General features: G+C 38.9%; 1 protein-coding gene across 2 annotated transcripts in view; it reads left to right on the forward strand.

Moving 5' to 3' along the window:
• The window catches only part of DNAAF9 (dynein axonemal assembly factor 9), a 134,085-nt gene that overhangs the window by 49,950 nt on the left and 62,281 nt on the right, over positions 1–21,854 (forward strand). The window contains exons 10-19 of one of the 2 annotated variants that reach the window (XM_054028949.1): positions 2,683–2,818; positions 4,538–4,619; positions 9,192–9,228; positions 10,851–10,938; positions 11,440–11,516; positions 12,230–12,274; positions 12,804–12,849; positions 17,929–18,040; positions 19,306–19,376; positions 20,132–20,182. In XM_054028949.1, the coding sequence (XP_053884924.1) occupies positions 2,683–2,818; positions 4,538–4,619; positions 9,192–9,228; positions 10,851–10,938; positions 11,440–11,516; positions 12,230–12,274; positions 12,804–12,849; positions 17,929–18,040; positions 19,306–19,376; positions 20,132–20,182 (745 nt within the window). The remainder of the gene's footprint in view (positions 1–2,682; positions 2,819–4,537; positions 4,620–9,191; positions 9,229–10,850; positions 10,939–11,439; positions 11,517–12,229; positions 12,275–12,803; positions 12,850–17,928; positions 18,041–19,305; positions 19,377–20,131; positions 20,183–21,854) is intronic. The other variant, XM_054028950.1, reaches the window with a different exon arrangement.

Genomic DNA, 21,854 nt, shown 5'->3' on the forward strand with positions numbered 1-21,854 from the left:
TAATTAACTACATGGATTAACATAAGATAATTTATCCATTAGGCAGTCTATCACAAACTTTAAAGAGACACATAGACAACGACATCATTGCATTCAAGATTCATCTAAATGTTAATATTCCCTTTTGATCTCTGAATCAATAGCTATAGGAACTGTCTGTTTACATAGCTATTTATTAAACAAGATATAAGTAAACACATACAATTAGTATCACCTCTAATTCTCTAACAATACAGGTTTGCACTTCAAAGTTCTAATCTGTCTAGCAGAGAGTGGCCCTAATTACCATTCACATACTTTTTAACTTGTCTTTAATGGTTGGCTTTGGGTCATTTAGCCTGCAAGCTGCTTAACCCTTTCTGGCCATACGTTATATTTTGTATAAGATTTGTTGCAATTATATAACAGTGGTAGCCACAATGAATTGCATGGTCATATTTTAATAGGGTTACCATATTTCCACAATCAAAAAAGAGGACACTGGCGGGGAGGGGGGGAAGCTCTGCCCCCATCCACTCCCTCCCACTTCCCACCCCCCCACCCCTAGGACCCTACCTGTCCTCTGACTGCCCTGACCCTTATCCACCCACATGGGTGGCAGGGTTGTAGAAATTTTGGTGGTGCCCAGAAAACCCCCCCCCCCGGCTCTGGGAGGGGGGTTGGGTGGGGGGAGGAGGTCTGGGGTGCAGGTCCTGGACTGGGGATTAGGGTGCAGTAGGGGTGCAGGGTGCAGGCTCTGGGATAGAGTTTGGGTGCTGGGTGTAGGCTCCGGGCTGTGGCAGGGGGTGGGTGTGCAGGAGGGGGTGAGGGGTGCAGGCTCTGGGATGGAGTTTGGGGGTGGGAGGCAGTGCAAAGGGAGGGGGTGCAGGCTTTGGGAGGGAGTTTGAGGGCAGGAGGGGGTGTGTGGGAAGGGAGGAGGGGGTTTGGGAGGGAGTTTGGGGATAGGAGGGGATGCAGGGCTGAGGGCTGTGGGTCTGAGGATGAGGGGTTCATGATGCAGGAGGAGGCTCAGGGCTGGGGCAGAGGATTAGGGTGCAGGGGGATGAGGGCTGTGGCTGAGGGGTTTGGGGCGTTGGAGAGGCTCAGGGCTAGAGTGGAAGGGCAGGGTAAGGGCAGCCTGTCTTCCCATTAGTGGATGGGGGACGCTTGGCCCGGGGGCAGCAGACAGCAGTTGCTGCTGGCTCTGGCAGTACAAGCAGGCGGGGGGGGGGCACGAGGGGGGTGGAGGGGGTGGCAGGTGGAGGCCGGGGACCAATCCAACACTCCCTGACTGCCCTCCCCCGAGTCCCCTTACCATTCTGGCTCCACGTGTTTGCAAAACACACTGACCGGTGGGTCGGTTTGTGTGTTACACAGGGCTGCAGACAGAAGGAGGGGGTAGCGGGGGAGGGCACTGGCTGCTAGAGGCCAATGGGAGCGGGTCAGTCGGCCCAGCTGCCCAATCAGCAGCCGCACTCTGCATGGGAGGGAGGCGAGGGAGAAAAAAACCCCGGACATTTTAACCTTGTTAGCAATTCCTAACCAAACACGCAATGTGTAGACACTGTCTTAGAGTCGGTTTCTCACTTATAGCGAAGGAACTTATGCACATTCTCTTGGCCGGGGATCGTCTTGGTGGGATATGCAGGAGGAGGTGTCATTTCATCAGCTCCCGAAGTTTTCTTTCACTTTGGAAAAGTAACATTGGCCAATTTGGAGTTTGAAGTTGAAAATAGTCTGTCACATCTTCACCTCCTCTGTTTCCTTGCTCAAACGTCAGTAGCTGATAGATTTTTATCATTCCTCCCCCTGAAAACCACTTTTTGCACAAACTTATGTTAAAATTTGTTTCACAGTCTGACATAATGTGGTTTGTGTGTTAAATTGAGATACAAAGAAACATTAGATACCTCAAAATATAAAAGCACTGTTTGTCTTTTATCACAAAGTACTTAATTCAGTCAATTTTCGGAATACATTTTACTTAATGAGATATAACTCCAAGTATTTGAAAAATGGAAGGTTTTTTTTTTTTTTTTTTTTTTTTGGTGGAGAGTTAGAGATAGATTTGATTATCTTCCTAATGGAACTGTGGTTGTCACCTGTCACTTATTCACTTATTAAACATGTACTTACTGATCTCAGGAGAACTGTCGTCATCCTTTTGTTCCAAAAGCAGAGCATTTTACTGCTTGAGCTAAGGAAAGATCTCAGTTAGCTGTCATCTAAAGAACTACCCTTCGGTTCTTCCTTACCTGCTGCTAACCAATGGATTTCAAGGTACCCTCTCACATAGTGTCAGGGCTTTCCATAGTGATTAATCTCTTTGAAAAGTTTGGAGACAGCTGTCAAGCTTTTTTGAACTACAGGTATCCAGAGAAACATTAGACGGCAGTCAAAATTGCAAATAGGAAATATTTAGACTTAACATCCTTGAGGTAGGCTTGGAAGATGTTTTCATAAATATTTTGTTACCTAATCTTTTCTTTTGTTACCTCACGATCCCTTTTGTTTGGTTCTTTCTTTCTAATGGTAGAGTTTTCCCATTGATTCTCAACATAGACTATGCAACTAATTATAATTTCATTGCTATACTCTGTTTTAATGGGGGAATTCCAATAAAGGTATAAGAACTCGTAGAATACTTGAGGCCTTGATTATATTTTAAAAGTGTTGCAGTAATAATTGTATTTTTCTCTTTAGTCCTAGCAGACAGCCTTTTGTGTTGTTTGGTAACCACTCAAGTAAAGAGAACCTGAACTCTGGTAACTTTAATTTTCCATCTGAGGGACATCTGGTTCGAAATACAGGCCTTGGCGGAAGTACTGCTAAGCACATGGTGAGCTTTTTAATAACTTACCTTTTTTTTTCCCCCCAGCAGTGTGTTTTTGCTTTGCTAAATTGTTTTTCTTTGTATTACAAAATGCAGTCAAACTGCCAACGTGTGCAGTACAAATATATATTCTGAAAGGTTCAAGTAAAGCAGTCAGACCTTTAATGAAAAGGGAGGAAATAGGAAATTGAAGTTGCTATGGGACAAATCCTACAGCCCCTCTTGGAAGCCAAACTTCCATTGACTTAAATGGTGTTCCACTCAGGGGGTGCACATGATTGGGCCCAATATGAAAGAAGACAACTTTAAGGACTGTGCATAGTTGAAAAGATAGGGTATAATATCCTTGGCATATAATCTGACTGATTCGAGGCTGCAAATAAAAATACTCTCTAAAGATGCATAATTTTTCTAACTTTTTTTTTCAGTAACTGAAATATGAGTTATGGTTGAATCATAAAACTCTTGGTTAATATTTCTAAAAATATACTGTATTAACACTTGTAGTAATTTTTGAAATAACTTGTTAACTCATTAATTGTACTCTTCATATTTCCAAAACCATTGTCTCCAAACCTCATTACATTTTTAAACAACCAGACAAACCTCAAAATCCCTGTAGAGCTGTCAACTGTTAGATTGTTACTAAAATGAACTTTTAAAAAATTTACTTGTTTCCATTTTCAAGTAAAAGTTGAGTTTAAAACATGTCATGAGCTCGATGGCTCATTGCGCTACCATGCAGGGGATGCATTTTGGGAAGCGACCCCAGGGAATACAGATCCTCAGTCTGGCTGGGCTGGGTGCATCAAGAAGGTAACTCGAAGCGAAGGAGGAGAGGTAGTGTGCAGGTTGCATTGTTTAGTTGTCCCTAGTAGCCAGTTGAGGAAGGCTTTGAGTGTGTCTGTAACTGCTTGCACAGTTGCTACTGCAGAAGATGTAGAGTGTAGTTTATTAGGTACAGGTAATTATGGAGCAATGGCCTGGAAATGATTTTATGACTCCACATGGGCTAGAGCAATATTTAATGAGTCACTGCCTTATGGATGAGCATGGGGTTGGCCCATTCCACTGGTTAGGTAAACAAGAAAAGATCATTTAATGTTCCAATGTAATTAAACTTCATTCTCCGTTTCCTCCCCTCTCTCATATTATTCCCACATGGATACCAGTCATACTATTTTTATGTTCACATACATGGGTGGGATTCCTGTTAGGAGCACCTGTTGTCTGTCAGAGCCGGATGTGATTGCTTCCTGATAGCATGCATCATGTCAGTGAGCCTCAGAGGGCTAAAGGAGGCGGTACAGCTAACATGACATTGCTCTGCTCTGTTAGCTAGTAGGATGCACTGATAATAGCATTAAATCACAGGCCAGGGCAGCCGAGGACAGCTTGGCAGAACTTGAGGCACATTAATGGAAAGGAGTAATTTATATACAAACCTGAAAACACATTCTTAATTCACATGGGGAATTCAGAACTCATTTTGTTTTCAAGGCCTTTTTGAACCACGCATATTAAGTCAAATATTGCAATTACACCTTTAAAAGGCTTAGCTAACTTTTTAAATACAACTGGTCCTGGTTCATGCACTTGCGGTAGCATTTCAGAAGCTAGAAAATTAAGGCAGATTTTAATTAGCCATCTATTTATAGTTGTTAATGTTTATACCATTATTGATTGACTAAGACCCACTTACATCTTATTAATACTGACAACTAGGCTGTGCAGTGTGTATCTCCCAAGGGACCTCTGGCTTGTTCAAGGACCTATATTTTTGGAACAACTCACATTCCTTACCTGGGTAAGTCTCTCAACATTTTCTCAGAGCATTTAAGGAACATCTCCTGATTATTTATAATAATTTAGCAGCAGGTGCATTGCTTGTAGAGAGATTGAAAGCATAGACTATTTGATTCCCACAGCCATAGAGACTCTGTAGAGCAGTAGCCCATGCAAAGAATCCTACCTGACATGGTTACCATGACCGTATCCCTCCACTTTCACTAAAATCTGTAGGAAGTTTTCAAGGAATTCTCCAAAAGTAGGTCTTTGGAAATAAGGCAAAAATGGAGCTTAAACTTTATTTAGTTTGAAAGATAGTTTGAAAATACCTAGGAAAAAGTCACAAAAAGTAGGGGAGTCGAAATCTTTCAAAGCCTGGGGATGCATGGTGAGAGTAGAATTGAGTGAGTCTGGTGGAAATATTCTGCTTTTAAGGTAAAATCCACTCCATTCAAGTCAGTGGGGGGGGGGGGGGGGGGGCTTGTGTCTTAGCTACTTCAGTTCAAAGTCACATATTTAATTTGGTTAATGTTGAGTGTGAATTTAAATCCACTAAAGAAAAAAAAAAAAAAAAAGTTCAAGCTCAAATGTGCTATATGATTGTCACCACTAGAATGTCAAAACATTACCTGCCATACCTGGGGTACAAGTTACTGCCTGGTTTAAGTATCGGAACATAACTGCAGTATCTCAGCTACCTCCATTTGGTAACTATTGACACATGACTTTTAATGATTGCTTCATTAAATTGTACCATATTGGAATATTATGTACTTACATTTTTAAGTTACAGATTTATGTGATATTCATTGTCTTATCTTGATCCCCGTAGCATTTTAAAAATACATACTAATAGGGCCTGATGGTGCACCCTTTCCCATTGATTTCAAGGGGGAAGATTCAAGTTTCCCAGTGTTAAAATTTTCAAAATTTGTATGGAACCCAGATATTTTGGCAATAGAGGTCAGATGAACTTTCAAATATCCTCCAGCCCCTGGAGCATGGTTTATAAAATACAACAATAAATGTAAAAAATATGCTTTGTGGAGTACATAAATCTTAATAATAAATTGTGAGTGTAGTCATCTCAAATATCTGTTCCAAGCTATTAGCAAATATTAAAAACAATCAGTTGCACACCTAGTAAATTTCAAAATATTATGAGACATGCTTGCTTTAGTTACTGTAGGAAGTTCATAAAGAACATCATTTTGACTGCATTAGTGTTTTATAGGTTACAAGAAAGTGTTAAACTTGTCTGTTACAGAAGTTTATAGAAATCAAAAGGAATTCAAGGTGGTAATTACACGGCAAAATCACAACTCTTCTTTTGTTAAAAGATGATGATTTTACAGGGAAGATGAGAGAAAAGAGTTCATACTGTTCTTTTTAGTCCTTTGTCTCAGTCTTTTGTTGTCTGAATAGTCTACCCAAGCAATGGTTGCAACAATATTATCATCATAATAAAAACATTGTATACTTTGTTCCTAGCTATGAGATTATATTAAATAGATTTCATCAATTCCAGTCTATTATGTGCAGTTAAGATTTAATCTAATTTCATCTGTTAATTAGCTGTTTAAAATACTCTAAAAAAAAAAAAAAAACCCTCAACACACAAATTCCAATACATTTGCTTGAAAAAAGATTCTCGTAATGAAATATTTATAGCCGCCTAATAAATAACCAGTATTCTAAGATCTTGATATTAAATGTTACACCTGCATGTTGCTTTTTACACCTGTATGTAATTTTCAACCAGATCAATTTACCATACAGCCAGTCTTCCCTAGAGAAACTTTGCTGGCAGTAGCTCAAGAAGACCATTTAACCAAGATTATTCCAATGAGAAGCAAATGACTTAATAGTAGCTGAAAGCCCATGCTGTCTCATGGCTGGGGCAGTGGTGATTGGGTGCATTACCTTTGATACCACAAAGATGTGGGGATCCTTGGCATAGCATAGATACATGCCTAACTGTAGGTGTACATTGCACAGGAGTAATTCAGAAGTCAAAATGGCTGAGAACGTAATTGGGTGGAGACAGACAGCAAATCCCAGTGATGACTGAACCTGCTGATGTTCTGAACAAAAAATAAATAAAAAGTGCTCTCTGCTATGCTTGAGGCGGTTTGCATTGTTTCACGCTGACTCAACAGACATTATAGGCTTCAGCATGACAATCCTGGAGTCGTCTTATGTAGATAGGCTATTAATCTGTAGCTTGTGATGTAATTCAGTAGTTGGTTTTATTAACTAAAAAAAGGCTATTGGTCCTTTAAAAATAAAAAAACTTGCATCTTTTTCAAGATCAAATGACTTCAGATTTTGCCAAACGTATTTGCAAAAAAAGTTCTTCCCTATGTAGTCTCATCTATATTGCCTTCCCCCTTTATCTTATACTCCACAAGTTAAGTGAGGACGTAGAGGACATTTATTTATCAAAAGAAGGTTTACGTCATTTCTTCTCATTGAAGTTGTATGCTTAAAAGCAGTAATATAAGATCTAACAGCCTCCCCAATATAAACCATAGCATAAGGGCATTTCAGTAGATTAACATTTCAAGGTGTTAATGGTTGGTGTGCATCTGTATTTAAAATGACTTGCGTTAAATAATGTTCAAGCTCTTAAATCAAACATGCTTGAAAAGAGACCATTAATGAAATCATGTTTTATATTTTTTTATAGTCAGCAACAATATACATACATCACAACTACCATAAACATTCACCTTTGTTATTTAGAATTGATTTTATTGTAGTTCATACTTGAGAAGTCTTTGCAGATAAGACTTTTCCTTGTGTAATGTTTGTAGAAAGTGTGGATTGAGTATACTACTACACTGTCCTTCTTTCTTCTCTCCCCTCTAACATCCTTTTTTGTAATTTTAAAATTAGCGAAGCTCTTCAGTTCCTACCCTTTTTTGTTTGTGAGCATCACCCAGCACACGCTGGTGCACATGCAAGTAAAACAAATGAAAACCATTGATATGTTACTATCTTGCTGCCTTTTTGCTTTAGGTGTATACATAGCCTATATATGGCCTTGCCAGTAATGTTAAACTTTGTGACCGAAGCAGTTGAACTGTCATTTTTTACAAACTTAAACAGAGCAAATATGGTTATTCATAGTATTTTGCAACTTCTCAGGTGTGCAACTATATTTTTGATACTTTTCATGATTTATAAAAGGAAACTCCATCCCTTTGTCTTTGACCAATGGAGGGCTCAAAGTAGTCACTAGAGCCCTGCAAATCCGTGGGCATCCGCTTTATATCCGTGGACCATTTCTGTGGATACCAGTGTGGATGCGGATACAAATTTTGTATCCACGCAGGACTCTGATAGTAAGAGTGGGTGGGTGGGCGGGCAACTGTGAGGAACCATGATGGGGATCCTCCACCTGCCCTGGTTGGGGGGCGGGGGAGGGGGATAGGGAAAGGGGCCAGGGGCTTCTTGGGCCCCATGTCCAGGGCAGGTGGAGGGTCCACCGTGGCTCCCCACAGCTGCCTGCCCGGCTAACTGGGCTGCAGCTCGGAGCCACCCCCCTGGCCAGAACAGGTCGGGGAGAGCCGCGCGGGCAGCTGTGGGGAGCCTGGGTCCCTCCACCTGCCCTGGGCGGGGGCGCTGCTTGGGCCCTTCGCCCAGGGCAGGTAGAGGGTCCTCCACAGCTCCCCACAGCTGCCAACTCATCTCTTCCCGACCAGGGTCAGGGGATGTGCCTCGGAGCCTCAGTCCGCAAATCCGTGGATGCGGTTATCCGCAGATAATTTTTGCAGATCGCGGATCGGATGTGAATACACATTTGTGTATCCGCGCAGGGCTCTAGTAGTCCCTATTCAAAAGGATTAGGCTCTGCTGCACTGAAGACCATGTGAGCTCTGCTTTTTACTTTTAATGGAAGCCAAACTGAACATGTAATCCCCCAATCCTGAAAACATTTAAGCATGTGAATAGTTCCATTGAAGTTAATAGGACTCCCCATATATGAAAAGCCAATCATGTATGTGTGCAGGATTAGCCCCTCCTCACTAAGGTTTTAAAATCTGGGTGCCTAAAATTAAACTCCTAAATTACCATAGAGAAACTGCCACATAACTATATTTAGGGATTGGCCTAATTTTCAAAGATACTGATCACCTGCAGCTCTTATTGACTTCAGTGAGGCTTGTAGATCCTCAGCACCTTTGCAAAATAGGCTACTTATATTGAAGTGCCTCAGTATAATAATTTGGGAGTTTCTGGTAAATTAGGAGTTTAACTTTAGGCTCCCAGGTTTGAAATGTTTGGTCTTACCATGGTACTGCACATACTGGTACAAGTTGTAGCCAGAAATTTGCTCTGTTTTTTAAAACAAAACCTACCTATCAAAGCAAGAGCGCAAACAAAATTACCAGCCACAGTTTATACATCAATTTATATAAAACAAGAAGTAAAGATGACTCTGCGAGTAAAATGTAAATCCCAATTGTTTAGCCTTTTGAATTTTTAATTCTGCTTTTTTAAAGTAGATACCCTTTGCATTAAATACATTGCATAACCTCATGTATTAGTATTTAAAATTAACTTGAAATATTTCATTTTCATACAGGAAATGACAATGAGATGCACGAGAAAACTAAACAAGTGTAAGCTATCCGTTTTTACTTTTTCCCCCTACTTCTCCCTCCAATTCCACTTAATGACAATAAGTCCCAAACCCCTATTTAGATGGGGATGGCTGCTGATAATTACAGTGCAGCTTTGTTTTTTTGACAGAGCTCTGTGTATATGTAGGAAGGGGAGGCTTTGTTAACCACGTGCTTAAAAGATGAGAAATCTGGAAGCTGGTATGGAGTATAGGGACTGTTATTTGATGTGATATCACTGCAGCACCAAAAAAATGTTTTAAATAAAATAAAATAATTTTAGGTCTTAGACCTTAGTTCCTCCTGTGTTACTGATACATGGGACAGTCCAATTTCTCCACTGATTATGGTCACTTGCTAGTTGTGGTTCTTCTTGGAGTTTGTGCATTCAGTATCTTGTGTCACTGTCTTCTGCCAGTTCTTCCTTAGCCTTCCTTGCCTTCTGTTTCCTCTCTCAAATATCCAATTAAGTGCTTGCTTACAATGTCTCCTATTTGTATTTGGTGGAAAAAAACAGATGATGTAGCTAGATCATATGGTAACAAGAAACCTTTCATTACTCTAGTATCTCAGGAGGATGTTAAACAGAAGCTACTAAAGTTAGAAATTTTAAAATCAGCAGCCCTGGATAACATGCTTCCAAGAGCGTTAAAAAGGCTGCCTGAGTATCACACTGGACCATTAATAGTTGGTTTTCAGTAAGTCAGGAACACACAGGATGTTGCAGAAGAGTGGAAGAAAGCCAGTGTTGTGTCAGTATTTAAAAAGAGTAAATGGGATGAAATAGGAGTATGAGACCATCCAGGTGGGCTCAGTGGATGATCCTGATGAGGATGCATGCTGGTGTCTCCTGGAGTCAGAGGCATGGTCCCAGTGCCTATGGTGACTTTGCCAGTCTATTGTACCCAGTAGCACAGTCTCAGGGTCCCCCACAGGATCAAACCCTTAATACAGTACATGTCCTATTGTGCCATATTCATAAAGCTTGGCCTCAAAAGTTGGCTGTTTCTCCTATGGTTCTCTCCATGTAGAAAAGCAGCATTTGACTCACTTTTTGATAGAGGCTCATGGATTAAACTTATTTATTTTTTATTTAAATGTTTTTAGAGATCATAAGTTTAGGCCTTAACGCATTTTGTATTAAATTTGGATTTCACTGTAAACAGGTTTATTTTTAAAAAGAAAAACTTATAATTTAAATAACAATAAAAAATCTGGTTTTAAAATACACCTGCTGTCCTTGGGAGCCAAAAAAATCTTACCACGTTATAGGTGAAACCGCTTATATGGAACTTGCTTTGATCCACCGGAGTGCGCAGCCCTGCCCCCCTCTCCTGCCCCAGAGCGCTGCTTTACCGCGTATATCGGGTCACGTTATCTTGGGTTAGGGGTGTATCCAACTTTTTTAACTTTAAAAAACTGACTTTCATCCCCCCAAGTGCAAATAAAATGTCATGAAAATAAATCCACTAGGCACAATATTAGAGATTTTAAGGGGTGTCTACTCTTTTTAAAGTAAGGCATTGTGTGGGTCTTGCCCTGTAAAAGATTTCTGGATTGTTAGGAGAAAAGACCAACTTTGGCTATAGCAATTCGTGTTCTGTTTGTATTTGTCGTTTCAGTAGGCTGTTGTCCCAAATATATGCTGCTGTTGTGGAGGCTGTCCTTGCTGGTATTGCATGCTATGCTAAAACTTCCAATGCAACCAAGGTAATTTAAAATGCCTGTCCTGTATCTTGTAGCAGCAATTAACTTGTTGGCTTTGTCTTCACAATGTTGCATACATCTGGCTTTAAGGAATACCTTCTGGATAAAATCCCACCTTTCTATTTTCCTTTTTGGAGGTATATACATTACAGTAAAGTTCATATAGTCTTTAATTTTGTCTAAACTGGGTTATTTGACATCAATCGCAAGTTACTTTTCATTGGTAAGGTGGCCTCCAGCAGGACTTTCTGAAATGTCCGTTTTAATTAGTGCTGTTTCAAAGTTTTACGCATACAAGGTGTGTGTCTGACCTTGTGAAGTTTGTTAGTAATCTGGGCACTCCGTAGTCTGGCTCAACTATGGTATTGTGCCTCTACTGCCCAGGGTATGGTTTCTGTTCAACATCTGCATGCACATCTAGTTAATGGGAATTCTGTAAGCATATATATAATTTCTTTTGTTTTTATTTCTTTTGTTTATTTATTTATTTTATTTTATTTACAGGCAAAAGAAACAGCAGAAGAAATTCTTATGTCTATGCTTGATTCCTTTCATCTAACACAATTTAAAACTGCATTACAGTATGTAACTTTGGATATTTATTTATTAGCTTTTCTGCTCCTAGTGTCTTAACTCAGTTGTTTTCTTTGGGGAAAAGTTTCACTTAAAACATATTTCTTGTTTTTAAATTTGATGACTAAAGTGCAGATTTAAATTGAATTGGTAGAATAATAATTTCAGTTTTCTTCCTCTACACATTCTCCTAGCCACTTGGAAAGTTAGTTTAGCCTTAAAACTGTGATCAGTTTTTTTGCATGTAGTTTAGCATGTAAAAATGATATGATTCAAGCATGATCTACATTTACAGCAGTGTGTAGGGTACAGACACTACATGCCCAGCTAGGACAGGTATAAAAAGCACTATACGGTGAGGCACCGCTTAATAGAGTAGAGCATAGCGCCCTCCACGTCTGAACCCTAGGGAGTATAGATCGCTCTCTGTATGCCCGAACAGTGCCTCCTATGTCTATACTGCTATTTTTAACAGTGTAGTGTCCTGCAATTTCTCCCCTGCTGGAGTCTTTCTCCATCACAATGAAAGGACTCTAGGAACAGGGGAAGGTTGTCGTAGCCTTTCCCCAATGCCTTCCCCCTGCCAGAGCCTTTCACTGCCGCACATAGCTATACATTCCCTACAAGTATAGACAAGCGTAGTCATGAGCAGATCTCTAGGAATAAAAAAACATTTTAACTGGATACTCTTCCTTTATTTTTTATTTTTTTTTGTACACAGCTCCAAAATATCTTTTCAGATTCAAGCTGTGAATAACCATGGAAGGTCAGTATTATTTTATGTTTCATATGGGAAATAAGTAATTTTAATGCTAGTCAGCAACATAGTATTTTTAGCCTTCACAAAACACATTAGAGAAGACATTATGATCTTTAAGTTTGTTATAGCAAATGAGGGCAACCATTAAATGCCTTAGCATTTGTATACAGAGGCAATTTAATGGCTTGTTATCCTTCTGTGTGTATTTATATTTTTATGGAATCTTAGGAGCACTTTAAAAATGAAACAGCTGGGTAGAGCATCTTTATTATCTCTGTTAATATATAGGAGCAGCAGGCGCACATTAAGAGTTTTCATTTAAAAATAAATTTGTTTGAAGTAAGTTTTTTCTTCTCTAACTTATGGCATCTTACATTTTGCCACATTGTCTAAAACCAAATTTTACCTGATTGACTAAAATGCCCTAGAGGGATAGAACACTTCTTTCAAGTAGAAATAGTTATTTTGGATGGGTATTGTAAACTCTCATTTAAATTATCTAGTCTTTAAATATTGAAATATTGTTCTGTTTTAGAATTATTCCATTGGATAATGAGGATAGCCTGTACTTAGTTAAAACTGTAAGTAGAACTATTCTGTGCTGTGCAATAACTTCCAATGATGGGTATTTCTAAACGTTGTAGTAATCTCTACCACGGTGAACTACTATATATAAATTTAAAGATCTGTTTATAAAAAAATAACTCAAGATGTCAAGAATGCAGTAAGGGATTAGATAGACTTATTTTTGTAAGATTTTTGAGTTCAGTAAACAACAAATCTCTGCTGTCTTTGGTAGATGGCTTTTGGATGCAAGAACTGGTTAGCTCCTGATGTGTTTGGGAGCTTGGCCCAATAGGGCAGGGAACTTGAGCTTAGGAGACCTGAATTTGATTCCATTGGCTGAACCAGAGTTCTTATCCTTGTTGTACTTGTGTGGCCTTGGGCAAGACACTTAACTTCTTTGTTTTATTTTCACCATATGTAAATAGGGATGATACTTATCTCTTTGAAGAGCTTTAAGGTCTATGCATGAAACTTTTCATTAGTGCTAAGTATTTAAATGCTAAAAGACTCTTTACAAGAATCAATGGCTGGAAATTAAAGCCAGACTAATGAAAATTAGAAATAAGGCACACATTTTTAAGAGAGTTGATTACTGACGATGGAACAAATGACCAAGGGAAGTGGTGGATTCTTCATTTTAGTTCTTCAAATCTAGAAAGGCATCCCGTCTTGAAGATATACTTTAGCCAAACACAAGTTACTGGCCTCATTAGAGGTAACTGGGTGAAATTTAATGGCCTGTGTTATACAATGGTCAGAGTACATGATCCAGTGGTCTCTTCTGGCTTTAAAATCTGCATATCAGTGTTTCCCAGAGTGAGGCTTTTTTCAGCATTGGAGATGAAAGAAAATTGGGCATGATTCCAGCACTCTCCAGCCCCCACTACAAATGGAAGACACTGGGGAGTAAGTGCAAAAAAGGGTAGACTTTTAAAACCTGAATGCAAACAAATGGAGGGGGGAGGAAGGGAGAAGATTAGGGTTGGAAGAAAAGAAAAAAAAGTAGCAAGGTGTGGGTTAAGGTACAAGGGAACCTAGGTCTAATACACAAATCCTTAAAAAGGTTGGAAACTACTTAGCATGAATCTGGCTTTTAAAAAAATACAAATATTTTTGGCATTTGGGACTATCTTTGGGTGAGAGCTGTTGCAGTAATTTATTTCTTCTTCAGTCTCTGCACATTCACTCTTGTGGGATTGCACATCCTGGTGATGAGCTAGTTAGTTGTGAGAATGTGCGATCCCACAAGCATGAATGCACAGAGACAACTGGGAAGTAACCTCTATCTTGATGATTTAAGGATTAAAGAACAATAACCAAGATTTTCAAAAGATGCAGTAGTAACACTGAAGTCCAGATTCCTTACTTAATGTGGACATATGGCAACAGTTGCAACTTAAATCTTGCATCTGTTTTTTCTCTTTTTCCTGCAAAACTGAAAATTCAGCCATAGTGTGTACAGTTATGTATGAACTGCTTGCCCTGCATGGCTGGCTGTCTTGAGCTGCTCCACCTCCCTCCTTGTTTCCCCGGGCAGTGGGTTGAAGAGGACCTGGAGAAACCTGGGGAATTTGAGAGAGCAGCCATGAAGCTTTGGCTTCAGAATTAAAGTATTTACATAGCAGGAGTTCCACAATTCAGATCCTGTGAACCTTATACTCCAACCTAGTTCACAATTCTGGTGTTCATGGTGCTGTCGTCATCATGAATAAGTTGGATTACGACCAAGAGGCTGCTAGACAGCTCTCTAACACCACATTCTACAAGCCATTATCCTCTGATCCCACTGAGGATTACCTAAAGAAACTACACCATCTGCTAAAAAAACTCGCTGACAGAGCACAGGAACAAATCTGTACAGACACATGCCTAGAACCCCAACCAGGGGTATTCTATTTGCTACCCAAGATCCATAAAACTGGAAATCCTGGATGCCCCATCATCTCAGGCATTGGCACCCTAACATCAGGATTGTCTGGCTATGTGGACTGTCTCCTCAGGCCCTACGCTACCAGCACTCCCAGCTATCTTCGAGACACCACTGATTTCCTGAGGAAACTACAATCCATCGGTGATCTTCCAGAAAACACCATCCTGGTCACTATGGACGTAGAAGCCCTCTACACCAATATTCCACACAAAGATGGACTACAAGCTATCAGGAACAGTATCCCCGATAATGTCACAGCTAAGCTGGTGGCTGAACTTTGTGATTTTTGTCCTCACCCACAACTATTTCACATTTGGGGACAATATATACCTTCAAGTCAGCGGCACTGCTATGGGTACCCGCATGGCCCCACAGTATGCCAACATTTTTATGGCTGACTTAGAACAACGCTTCCTTAGCTCTCGTCCCCTAACGCCCCTACTCTACTTGCGCTACATTGATGACATCTTCATCATCTCGACCCATGGAAAGGAAGCCCTTGAGGAATTCCACCATGATTACAATAATTTCCATCCCACCATTAACCTCAGCCTAGATCAATCCACACAAGCGGTCCATTTCCTGGACACTACTGTGCTAATAAGCAATGGTCACATAAATACCACCCTATACCAGAAACCTACTGACTGCTGTACTTACCTACATGCCTCTAGCTTCCATCCAGGACACACCACAAAATCCATTGTCTACAGCCAAGCTCTAAGGGTAGGTCTTCACTACAGGAGGGGGTCGATTTAAGATATGCAAATTCAGCTATGCAAATAGCGTAGCTGAATTCGACGTATCGGAGCCGACTTACCCCGCTGTGAGGACGGCGGCAAAATCAACCTCCGCAGCTCCCCGTCGACTGTGCTTACTCCTACCTCGGCTGGTGGAGTAAGCGCGTCGATTCGGGGATCGATTGTCACGTCCCGATGAGATGCAATAATTCGATCCCCGAGAGATCGATTTCTACCCGCCGATTCTGACGGGTAGTGTAGACCTAGCCTAAGATACAACTGCATTTGCCTCAATCCCTCAGACAGAGACAAGCACCTACAAGATCTCTATCAAGCATTCTTAAAATTACAATACCCATTTGCTGAAGTGAAAAAACAGATTGACAGAGCCAGACGAGTACCCAGAAGTCACCTCCTACAAGACAGGCCCAACAAAGAAAATAACAGAACACCACTAGCTGTCACCTTCAGCCCCCAAGTAAAACCTCTCCAGCGCATCATCAGAGATCTACAACCTATCCTGAAAGATGATCCCTCACTCTCTCAGATCTTGGGAGATAGATCTGTCCTCGCTTAAAGACAACCCCCCCAACCTGAAGCAAATACTCAACAGCAGCCACACATCACTGAACAAAAACATTGACCCAGGAACCTATCCTTGTAACAAAGCCCGATGCCAACTCTGTCCGCATATCTATTCAAGTGACATCATCATGGGACCTAACCACATCAGCCATACCATCAGGGGCTCATTCACCTGCACATCTACCAATGTGATATATGCCATCATGTACCAGCAATGCCCCTCTGCCATGTACATTGGCCAAACCGGACAGTCTCTATTCAAAAGAATTAATGGACACAAATCTGACATCAGGAATCATAATACTCAAAAACCAGTGGGAGAACACTTTAACCTGTCTGGTCATTAAATGACAGACCTGCAGGTGGCTATTTTACTACAGAAAAGCTTCAAAAACAGAATCCAAGGAGAAACTGCTGAACTTGAATTGATGTGCAAACTAGACACAATCAATTTAGGTTTGAATAAAGACTGGGAATGGCTGAGCCATTACAAACATTGAATCTATCTCCTCATGTAAGTACTCTCACACTTCTCAACCTGTCTGTACTGGGCTATCTTGATTATCACTTCAAAAGTGTTTTTTTCTCTTACTTAATTGGCTTCTCAGAGTTGGTAAGACAGTTCCCACCTGTTCATGCTCTGTGTGTGTGTGTGTGTGTGTGTGTGTGTGTGTGTGTGTGTATATATCTCCTTAATATATGTTCCATTCTATGCATCCGAAGAAGTGGGCTGTAGCCCATGAAAGCTTATGCTCAAATAAATGTGTTAGTCTCTAAGGTGCCACAAGTACTCCTGTTCTTCTTGCGGATACAGACTAACACGGCTGCTACTCTGAAACCATCTTATTTTAAAGAATTCCCAAACAAAAACTGTTAGTTTATAGTTAAGGATTTAAGTACCTTTTTGAAACCACACAAGCTTACAAATCATTCAAGAAACCCAAATGCTAAAAAATATTGAAATCACAAACTAAGGTAACAAACAGTTGTTATGCTTTTTATAGATACATGCATAAACTGTAGACTTATTTGTGCTTATTCTATACCCTAGGTATAGAAGTTTTAACTTCATTATTTGTCTTGCTTTTAAGTTAATTTTTTTATACAGTTTGATATGGACTGATATAACACTAGAAAAAAAAGCTTCCTATAGAATCAGTTTAGTATTTTATCATGTGGCTGCTCTTTAATTGATGTAGTCCTTGTTTATCCCTTGGTCCTAAAGTCTCTTAGCTGTCAGCTTTTATGCCTCCATTTTTCCATATCTGCATAAATAAGAGTCCATGTGTTGAGGTTTGGTATAATATTTTATGGGATGAGACATTTCATTGTTCCTTCTTCACAGGTGGTGTATTTGATAAACAGGGTAGTAGAGTTAAGTTTGATCTAAAGAGACTTTTTCTCTTGAGCAATAATCTCACTAAATGTTCTAATAAAACAAATGTGAACTCTGTTAATAGAACTGAACAGTTCTTGTTCATTTCCACTGTAATCTAGCATAGTTTTTATGTTATCACTGGCTAGTTTATACTTGGGATTAAGAATTTGGTAGTATATTTTAGGAGTGAGGAGATTACATTTTCAGAGTGAAGCGGATTCAAAGACACAATTCAGTTTTGAGCTGTGAGATTTGAGAGATTATGATTTGAGACAACACATTCTAGTTACATTTGTTAAAATCCCTGGGTACTCCATTTCCCTTTGTCTGTGGAAGTATATCATCTCAAGCAGCTAAAATTTGAACTCTGTTTTGATTCTAACAACATTTTAGATAAAAATTGAAAAATTATAAAAGGCTCTCCTACCTCTCCTCCCTTCTCCCTCCCCATTTGCTACAGGCGGCTATGACAATATATGACATTCCAGATTTACTAGGAGGAAGGGGATGCTTGGGATCTGTTGTCTTCTCAGAATCATTTCTGGCATCACAGATATTTATAAAGGAAAAAGGTAACTTTCAAGCTCTTGCATGCACATTACTATCTCTTAATGTTGTTTTTATCAATTCATAATGTAATTAAATGGAGTAGTAAAGTAACTTCTTGTATGTTATCACTGCTATTTTGAAGATTTTAGTAAGTAAAGACCTAACTAAAAATTGTAATTGGCTAGTAATCTAAGGAATCCAGTTGTTGTTTAATTTTAAGGGCGAAGATTGCATTTATTTTTCCTCTGCAGCTAATCTAAGGGACTCGTTTGTTTCTACTATCAGCTTCATAGGATTGCTAGACAAAAGAATCTCATGCATAATTGCCTTCTCAGTTTTTCAGTCTTATTGAAGTTCTTGTATTATAAAAAAGGACAAATAGAAGCACCTGATTTACCTTCCCCATACCTTTCATTATTTTATATATAGTTTTCTCACCCTGTAGTATTTATCTCAAAGCTAGAAACGAGTAAATGAAAATTAAAAATGAACTGGATGCAACTTTTATTTGTTTTTTAGAACAGTATTGATTTAAAATACAGGATAGTAGGTAACCTTCAACCAGCTTCAAACCCCACTAGATATTTTCCACAGTGCTGGAGTCGAAAAAAGCCATAGGCTTTGGTAACAAAGCCATTTGTTAGGAATTCCTATAGCATAAGATAGAAAATTTGCTCAAGACATTGGGTTCTAACCAAGTGGATCATCTTTTTTTGCCATGTGAGGAGGGTTTTATCTGATTCTTCTGGATTGCTAACTCTCTTTTTTTTTTTTTTTTTTTTTTAATAAAAATAAAAGCACCCTAATACCAATATTACGTATGCGGAAGTGTTCTGTTTAATCTTGGTCAGGACTGTTTTTTCCCAAAGCTGAACTCCATTTTTCCTTGTTTTCCCAGCTCCATAAGAGGAGAAAGGGGGCAAAATGTAAAACATGTTTAGCCGAGGCAGTAGTGGGAGTCAAAGGGAGAAAATAAACAGCGGAAGGGTTGAGGGACTTTGGCAAAAAGGGAAAGGCAAATAAGAATCCTAGAGAGGAATGAGGACTGTTAATCAGTGTGCTCTGCAGTATTTCTGATGGATGGATGATTGTCCTGAAAAGGCTGGGAACCCTGTCATGTAAGGAACACCGATCATTTAGAGAATCAGTATTTTATAAGTAATAGCAACTTGAAATCCTCATTGCTGGTAGTGGAGACTAATAGGAAAATAAGGTGATTTGATAGCTATGTAAATAGTTCAGAAGGAATAATACTTCTGTTTTAATTTTTACATTTGCTTTCCTACAGATGGCAGTATTAATACAGAAACCAGCTACATCATTCTTACTGCAGCTATACCAAGATATGTTTCTTGGCTGGTTAGTATAGTGCAACTTAAGTATTTCATTCCCTGTAAGTTTTTTGTAAATGCATTCCACTAGAATAAAAAATAGGTAAATATAAACGTAGAAAGTATGTGTGAATATCTAACTCCATTTATTGGTAAGTAACACTCCTTTTAAAGAATCTAAAAATGGCTTATGTAAAAGTAAGTAACTGTTGTACAGTTTATCCAAGCTGACAAGTCTCATTTTTGAGAAGCGAATTAATTGTTGGGCACTTTATAGCACTTGAATAGCTAACGTGACTTGTGGTCAGTGTAGAACTGCTTCTACAAAATTGGAGGTCTGAGGCCAGATCCTCAGTTCGTGTAGCTCCTGTGAAGTCAGTGGAGCTATGCTGATTTACATCAGCTGAGGATCTGATCCCTGGGGGAGAGTCTACTAAAAATTATCTGAGGAAGGAGTCTCTTTCTCCAGCCCTATTATGCCACTTTGGCCTTTAGAGGCTGCTTTAACTGGAGCAGACCCTTGGATGTCAAAGTTATGCAGTGGGTTGTTTTGGCCCCCACAGCAACACAAAATTGGAAAGGTGCAAAGGTGGCTTAAAGCACAGAATCTGGTCCCCCACCTTTGAATATCATTAGTCACCCAGTGCTGTCACTAAAGCTTTATAAAGAGCATTTGTGTCCCATGAATGTTGAGCAGCATTTTTATTATTAAAGCAAGTTTAAAATCAGATCATTAATCCACTGTGAATATAAATGGAAAATGCAATTTGGTTTTGCCTGCAGGTAGAAGATAATGAAGTGAAACTGTCTGAAAAGGCGCAGCAAATAGTGAAGGTATGTAATGATATAGTGCTTAAACTAATTGCTAATCCAAGGTCAACTTATTTAGTCAAAACATAAGTTATGTTTTCAAGATCTGATAATCACAAATAACTAGGGCTGTCAAGCAATTAAAAAAATAATCACAATTAATTGCACTGTTACACAATAATAGAATACCATTTATTTAAATATTTTTGGATGTTTTCTACATTTTCAAATATATTGATTTCAATTACAACACAGAATATTTATTTTTGATTACAAGTGTTTGCACTGTAAAAAGACTTAAGAAATAGTATTTTTCAATTCACCTAATACAAGTAGTGTAATGCAATCTCTTTATCATGAAAGTTGAACTTGCAAATATAGAATTATGTACAAAAATACTGCATTCAAAAATAAAACAATCTAAATTTTTAGAGCTTGCAAGTCCACTCAGTCCTATTTCTTGTTCAGCCAATTGCTCAGACAAACATTTGTAAGTTGCACTTTCAGGAGAAAGAGATTGCACTACAGTACTTGTATAAGGTGAATTGAAAAATACTATTTCTTCTGTTTAGCATTTTTACAGTGCAAATATTTGTAATCAAAATACACACTTTGATTTCAATTACAAAACAGAATACAATATATATGAAAATGTAGAAAAACATCCAAAATATTTAATAAATTTCAATTGGTAGTCTCTTGTTTAACAGTGCGATTAAAACTGCGATTAATCAACAGCCCTACAAATAACATGTACTCCTATAATGGACTATGCATAATGTATTTTTTGGTTAGTCTTTCTGTATATAAGGAAGTTTGTTCTTTCTCTCCCCCTTTCCCCCCCTGCCTTCAAACTACATTGTACAAAAATAACAGATTGACTGTGAAGCAGGGCTTTGAAGCTGTGCTCCGGCTCCGTTCCAGCTCCAGGCAAAAACCTGCAGCTCCACTTCTCTGGAGCTGCTTCGGGCTCCGCTTCAAAGCCCTGGATATGACAGAAACTCAGTTTTAGGTTTTCTTTACTGCAAACAAGCCACTAAAAACTAACATCAAAAAGAGTTCTATTCATCAGTCATCTTTGGAATGTTGGTTTTAAATAATGTTACCCCCTGAGTTCAGTTATCAAAAATATGTATTGAAAAGATCAATATTACTATACATATATATTTTTTTAATTTATAGCAGGCTATATGCCTGCAGTAAATAACTATATATATAGAGAGAGAGGAATTATGAAAAAAAAATTGTGTAGCATCTGGAAATATCTAAAAAACCTTTAGTTTTTCCATCTGTGATTTAATTTGTAGTTGCCATAACCTTTCAAAGTAAATTTTTGTGATTTATGTTCCTATTAAACTGTATAACATGCTTTTAGTTCAGTAGACTGATAATATAAAAACTAAAAGCCCATGTTCTGTGAATATGAAAAATAATTTTAATAGGTTTTATTTTACAAAACAGTGTGTGGGGGAAGCACGTTTTAAAATGATACTCCAGACCTTTGTTGTGCCATTAAAAGCCACCTTATCTTTGGATATGCAGAGATTAGGTGCAGTACTTACAAAGTTAATCAAAAAGGGTCTAATGCACTGATATTGCTTTTCTCAATTTAAAACTTTACCATTTACTTGTTTTTGCTTTATCTGTTATTTCTGTAATTCAGTCCTTTAATGGTCTGACAAGAACTCTATAAATA

Source organism: Malaclemys terrapin, chromosome 5, assembly GCF_027887155.1.
Source record: "Malaclemys terrapin pileata isolate rMalTer1 chromosome 5, rMalTer1.hap1, whole genome shotgun sequence".
NCBI lineage: Eukaryota > Metazoa > Chordata > Testudines > Emydidae > Malaclemys > Malaclemys terrapin.